The 7430-nt window shown below is 30.2% G+C and overlaps 1 protein-coding gene across 1 annotated transcript; it reads right to left on the bottom strand.

The window, feature by feature from the left end:
- Window positions 1-2198: 2198 nt before the first annotated feature.
- LOC115446420 (myb-like protein X) lies at window positions 2199-7361 on the bottom strand. The gene is made up of 9 exons (XM_030173077.2): window positions 6744-7361; window positions 6362-6415; window positions 5958-6044; window positions 5398-5487; window positions 4982-5023; window positions 4238-4594; window positions 3928-3993; window positions 3657-3716; window positions 2199-3317 (listed from the first exon to the last, which is right to left on the bottom strand). The coding sequence occupies exons 1-9, from the start codon at window positions 6810-6812 to the stop codon at window positions 2427-2429; spliced, it is 1716 nt and encodes a 571-aa protein (XP_030028937.2). The 5' UTR covers window positions 6813-7361; the 3' UTR covers window positions 2199-2426.
- Between the last annotated feature and the right edge of the window lie 69 nt (window positions 7362-7430).

The following is a 7430-nucleotide window of genomic DNA, read 5'->3' as shown; positions in this document are numbered from 1 at the left end:
CAATTATATATTTGTCGTATAATATTTCTTAAATGAAATGTTTGTTAAGAAATAATTAATTAGAATTTATTATAATAATATTATGCAATGATCCTCCGTAAAGGAAAATATGTTCAATGATAAATTAAAAATATAAATCATAGCATACAGAATATAATCAGTGATTTTATTTTATTAAATCAAATATGTTATGTGAGACGAATTAAATTTTGTTTTTATTTTCACTTGTTTAACGAATTTACGAAATAATAACGAATTTATTTTAAATTTCGATTATTTACTTATTATTTTATAATTATTTTTTTACTGCAGTATTTTAATATTTATGTACTTTTCTATGATATAACATTTATTATACGTATCTGCTTTGATATTTTAATCTACAGTGAGATCTTTGTTCAATTTGAAATAATAAACTATGCAGTTATGTAAAAAGCAGGTAATGTTTTTTTTGGGATTTTTTCGTACGTTTAAGATTTTTAAAACTATGAATTTATAGAATTTTTATCAATGAAATAATGTGAAACTATTTACAGTCCCCACACTGGAGAACATTATGTGTCAATGTTGAAGAAAATAGTTATGACAAACTCTAAGCAATAATTTAAGCTATAAAAGAGTTACTATTACTATTAAGTTTAAAGTTATGGATAAAAACAGGTTGTTTTAAATAATGGCTGACATTTTAATGCTATAGGGGGCTAAATTAATGTGAATATTACACTAGTCCCACTTATACAGATCACAATAAATTTCCATTACTTGACATCAAAGTTTTTATTGCATTAAAGTTTTATGCCGTTAAAGAAACAACCTGTACATAAAAATATTCTATCATATATAAAAAAAAAACAAATATTTATAAATATATATTTTGAAACTTGAAAAAAAATTTACGCGCAAATATTATACTTGGATTGTGAAATATTTATATTTTAATTAATTGTTAGAATAAGCTATTTAGATATGCATATATTTTTAGTAACAAAAAAATAAAATTTGTAATCCCAATTGTTATAAGCCCTTACAATGCTAATTCTTATTCAATTAATTTGTGGCCTTTGCACGTGCTGCCGCTGCGGGTAGAAGAACAAAATGCGATATTGTGCCACAAAACACTTCTACAAAGCGGTTTTTTCTGCTATCTACAGAGGAAATCGACAAGGTTCTATCTGATTATTGACTACATTGCCACATAGAACCCTGTTGCCCTAAGCCAACGAAATGTCAAACTAAATATACCTTACCACGTGCACCACTCACGGATTGAAAAGCACTTTGGACACATTTTGGTGCGCTATAATATGAGAGGCATATTTTTCTTAAAATTTTAGCATACTGAATCGCTTTATGAACACATTTGTTTTAATATTTATATGCTATATGGAAAATTAGTTACTCGATTATATATTAATTTATTTAAGTATAGAGTGGAAACCATTTGTCAGTCGAGATTTCAAAATTATTATTTTTATAAAAAAAAGTGTTGAAATGTCTTCATTAAAAATAAAAAAACGACTGCCCCGATTGGTTTTTACTACACTAAGCTTAAAATAAGAATTAATTCACATTACTGCCATCTATTGGTTTAAATTGCAACTATGTCAGTTTGAATATGGAATGCGGTTTCCAACATGGCGGGATTATAGATAATGCGACTGGCAATATTTGCAGTTAAAACGATTAATATAATGCGTGAAGTCTGAGAAACGAATTATTTTTCTGTGTTCGTGCCATAAAATCCGAAATTGTTACTTAGTGTTTGTAGTAATAAAGATTGTGTTAATTTTAATGATTTTTTAATTACCCTTGCGGCTGTTAGTCAGCGTCCATAGATATTTTAATCTATGGCAGTATTTTTGTGAGTGACCAATAAATTTCGGTTGCTACCGAAAAACAAAAAAGGGATGAAACTTGGACGAGGTAAGTTTTTGGCTTCTTGCAACTTCACTGACGGAATGATTACGTTACATCAGTTTCTACGAAGTGGAATTAAAATAATTTACTCGATTCTCTTGCCAACGGTATCGACTATATCAAGTCAACCTGTTCTTGCTGTAAACTGGTTTGGTAGTCTATAACTCTTTGACATTTGGCTATCGCTTATTGTTTCTTTAAAGTATGAAGACATAATTTTTTTATTTATACCGTGTTTTGAGCACTGTTTTACGATATGAAGAAATAAATGCCATAATATATTTTAAAATATTTTTTATTACATACTAGATATTTACAATTCGTTGTTACGTCTAGGTTTCATGTTATTTGGTCCTGAAAAATTAATTACCATGGCCATCTTTGGGGGGGTTAAATATGATATATAGTAAGTTACTTCAATGGTTAGAAGACCACAGGCGTATTTACTAAACCTTCTTTATAAATTAAATTCTGTTGTGTTTAAACCATCATAATATTCTGAACATTCATCATAATTTCTCATCTTTGACACATTTCTCAGCCTCATCAGCTACCCCTGTATCATTTTTTGTTGTAATTTCTTCTTCTTTAACTTCTGCACTCTCTTTTTCTTCGTCTTTATTATTAATATCTTTTGTGTCTTCTGAATCAACTTCTTTTTCAGGAGTAATAGCTTCAGTTGTCAATTCTTTAGAGACGTCTTCTTCCTTATCTCCTGTCATTTTTGTAGTTAAATCGGTATCTTCAGAAACGTGGTCTTTTGTTGTTTCTGTAGGACTTTCTGTAGTCACTTTGTTATTTTCTTTAGTACTATCTGGAACTTTTGTGCTTTCTGTATTAACGGTTTCTGTTTCTGAATTATCTTGATTTGGTTTATTTTTATCATTTATGCTTGCAGGGTTCTTATCAAAATTAATAGTATACGAACCAGTACCATTCTCGCTACTTATAGAGGGTTTGTCGTCGGAATTCATATGAAATATGAACACATTAGTCACTCTCTCATTTCCAACGGAATTACCATATATTATGGTTTTTTCATGCACTTTTTCAGTTTTATTATCCCCTTTGTTTGATTCAGGGTGTTTGTCTTTATTATGTTTGGAAATATTATCATCAACAGTCACATTATTATTGTCGGAATCTTTTATTTCTTTATTTACATTACTGTCATTCTTCTGCGTTTCTCCTTTGTTGTCCAAATCTTCAGGATTTGGGGATAGTTTGGCTATACCAGTAGTATTTTTCTGCTCTTCTTTTTTGTCTAACTCATGTTTTTTATCGCCTTTTCCGTTGGTATCGTGCCTAGAATTATTGTTTGCTTTACACGCGCAATCGTGCGATTCGAAATATTCTTGAATCAACAATTCTACTTCTTCTTGTACTACAGCACCGATACGCTAAAAAAGAATTCTTATTAGAAACACTCTTGCGATAGCAACGCATTGCTTAAAATCCATATAATAAACAAGATTGCTTAAAAAAAATTTCTTAAACAAGGGGAAGAGGCGGTTGTATTAGAATAAATGTAGCAGTTACTTATGACTGCTAGATTATAAGTTTTATTTGGAACAAGGTTCAATCGTTCATTTTGTAGAATAAAAATAGCTTATCCGGAACTTTTATCTGCACTAGATACCATCTATATATTTTCATATGTTTTAACTACGGATAAAAGTCTTAACATCTTTACCAGTTTCATATTCATAATATTAGTATTAAGTAGGATTTCTGCTTACCGCTATAAGGATTTCCAAGTATTTAGCAATAGTTTCACTCAGCCATTGCCACAGCTCATCCTATACAAAAAATCATAATTGTACATATTCAATCCGTTCAAGTATGTATTTTATAATACCTAGGGCAAGAGTAGATTGTGTCATCTGTTCTCTTGGGTTTTTTACTACCAGACAATTAGTGCCTTCGATGGGCTTTGTATGTGCTTGATATACCGATTTTTTTTTATTAAATGGATATTAAAGACTCCCTCAGGAAAGGTAAATTACTTACATTTTGAATCAAAAGTTCTAAAATTTGTGGCAAAGCTGGTTTCTGCTCGTCACGCGATGGTTTTTCCTGAAATAGTAATATAGATTTTTTTTTATAAAAAATATATTTATCAAATTAATCAGTGAAAATAATATCCATGATTTGATGTAAAATGAATGGCAGAAAATAATGTTAGTTGCCAATAATATGTGTAAAACTTTGGTCAAAGGGCACGAACACCCAGGACTTTGCAACTGGAATGATGTGTTCATTAAATCTTAGTAAAATAATAACGTTTGAATTTAGTGACAAAATTATAATATTATCTTACCGTAATTTTAGTCTTTGCTAAATCTTTTTCACTGTTAGATTCATTGTCTTCACTAGTTCCGTTACCTTCATGTGGTAATTTAATTAACTTATTCACATCTTTGATTATAATATCATCTAGTTTACTTCCAATTTTATTTAATAACTCTTTTTCACTTGTTTCTTTTTCTGGTTTTGCAGTACTTTTTGGCGCCTCAGTAGTTTTGAAATATTTTTCTGTTTGTGGCGTTGTCTTCTCAGACGGGTATGTTGTAACTTCAATACCATTGGTGTCTGGTTTTGGTGTTTGTTTATCTATTTTGTTTATCATTTCGTCTATTATATCATCGATGTCTTTTTCACTGTGTCGTCCAGTGTCCTGAAAATTATTGTTGTTGTATTCTCTTATCATTTTCTTTAGGCCGGTAGCACACCTATAATTCTTCAGGTTAAATGTTTATAAGCAGTGAAGATCATTTAACTTCAGATCACTAACATGCTCGTTCGCTGGCCTATGACATTGAAAATATAGCATGACATGCAGTGACGAAAGGTAACATTTTCCGAAGAGAAACCCACAGGTAAAAGAAGCCATATTATAAAGGTATTAATAGGCATGGATACAGTCTGCAAACCGTTCTAATGACAATGAGATTCTAGATAATTTCTATATAAAGGGAAGTCGACAGGAATCGGGTTTTATTGACCCTTCACCACTGCTATCATGTATATCGCAATTCATAATTTATTCTAATATACTGCTTACCTTGTCACCGACATGGTACGACATTCTCGCTGGCAATAGATCCTAGAAGAAAACAATTATTTACATTAGGGTCGAGTTTCTATTGTCATTCGCTAGGGAAATTTATAAAGTGTGTTTCATATTCAAAAGATAATAAGTTTGCTCCCTCTCACTTCACAAGAATATGAGCTTGATGAAATCTATATAGTTTACCCTTATGGTAAAAAAGACGTTATCTTATGTACGAATAATAGATGTTATATTTGTGAGACTCTGAGTTCCATATCTTGGTCCGACATTAATTTTATAAGTAATTTAATAAAGTACGTGAGATACTTTGGATTGAAATATTGAAACATTAATATTAATTGTCATATCCCTAGACTTGTGTATAAGGTTAGCATCAGGACTGATTCACTTTCGGTATATTTACTTACATCCCAAACAACTCCTTGACCATTATTCAGCTTCATACCATACGTTCTTGGAACTGCCTTCTTAGGTTGATTAAGCTTTATCCTTGACTCCTATAAACGAAATAAATAAGATATTCCTATAAATACTGGAATGGTGTTGGCAATGTATTGTGCTCTACTCGTGGAAAAGAAACCATCTTAGCTTATGCTGACGAGTCGCATTTTGTTTTCAGCTAGTGGAATCTGTGTAATAGGTTTAATTCCATCGGTCTTACTAAATATACTCAGACAGATCCAAAAGGATTTTCGTCCATTTTTAATCGTAATGCGTATGGTGGTCAAGTCCAAAAGGACTAGAAATATCATGACCACACTCCAGTGGCGAAAGGTGAAATTTTCCAAAAAGGAACCCAACACAACATATAGGTACTAATATGCATAAATATAATGTGCAAATCATTCTGATGATAATTAGATTCTATACATATTCTACATAAAGAGAAGCCAGTAGGAATCGGATTACACGAACCCTCTGCCACTTCCACACACCTACCACCAAATTTAGCATATTTTTAACTTACTGGTTTCTCTGTTGGTAAATACTTTCTAATAAATTCTGGCAGGCTGTCGTAGTCCAAGTCGGGTAATCTGGGTGCCTCTGGGATTTCCTGTAAAAATATGATTAATGGAATAAATAAAATAGTTTCTTTAATTATTAGAGTGGTAGAGTGTGTAGCGTGAACTCCACTAATATTTCTTAGTCGGAACTCTGAAGGTTACTTCAATTACGCTTATAAACTAGATAAATCCCGTCATAATTAATTGCTTATCGATTAGTGTAACGACTAATTAATAAAATTATATTATAATTACTAATAATAATATGTAATTTTAGCTTAATTTGCGGAGATGTTCTTTTTTATACTTAGAAGCAATAACAAAAACAAGAGTATTTTGCGATGTTGAATACGAACATTGACGTTACCTGAAAATTACGCTGTGCGTTTCCATAATGTAGTCCAAATAGAAGAATTATTAACTGCAAAACAGAAAACATTAAATACTTATTATTTTTTCTAGTTTGTAGAAAATATTTTTCATGTAAGAGTGAATTGACCGAACACGATAAACAAAACCGTTAGTTTTTCTTCAGGGCGTCATTAAATCCCCAAGAATTGGCTGTTATATTAAGTTATTTCGCACCCTTTAAATAAAATATAAAGATCATTATTTAACGTTATTGCTAATTATTAAAAATTAGAATATTAAAAAATATTTACATTTACCCTAAAAAATTCTAAAATTATTGCAATTAGATTAGTTTTTAAACGTTATAATAAACAATATTGGATATTCAAATTACTTACCATAAAGCTTTTCATTTTTTTTCTGTAGACTTCACCACCTGTTATACTAAAACATAATATGTCGGACATTCTAATTTTAAACCTTTTTATACTATAGTCAAAATACTTTATCGGCAATAGTTTTATCTTTAAAATCTTTTATCTATGCTGTGGTCAAGGGCCGTTAATTTGAAATTATTTAATTACGAGATGCAGGTTATAGTTATCTTTGATATGCATTCTTAGATAAAATTAATTAGTTTTTTATCTCATCTTAATTCTTAAATAGAGTCTGACAATTTGATAATGTAGTTACAGTAAAGGCGACTGAGTGTAAAGGGAACATATACCGGAAACTGGAACTTATATGGTCTTTCGGTTGCGGGCAAAAAATTAATCAAGGTTATCACAATGAATCAGTCTTAAGAAATGTCTAAACTAAATGGAACAACCGCAAATTAATGATTAATTAATTACTTCATTATTGTTTTTTTGTGCATTTGAATATATTTAGAATCTAAAACAAAAAATAATATTATGCTCTTTTGGCTACGTACTTGTGGGAGGATTGGATTTGAGTCTATATACTTTTGTAAAAATTATACAAAGTAAACGTGAAAACGAAAGTGAAAAGACTAAGCCGATAGTTCTAGAATTCTCAATCTGGGGTTCTAGCAGATATTTAAAGCGGAATATTGTTAAATAATA

Source organism: Manduca sexta, chromosome 28, assembly GCF_014839805.1.
Source record: "Manduca sexta isolate Smith_Timp_Sample1 chromosome 28, JHU_Msex_v1.0, whole genome shotgun sequence".
NCBI lineage: Eukaryota > Metazoa > Arthropoda > Insecta > Lepidoptera > Sphingidae > Manduca > Manduca sexta.
This window is presented reverse-complemented; position numbering and strand designations above follow the sequence as displayed.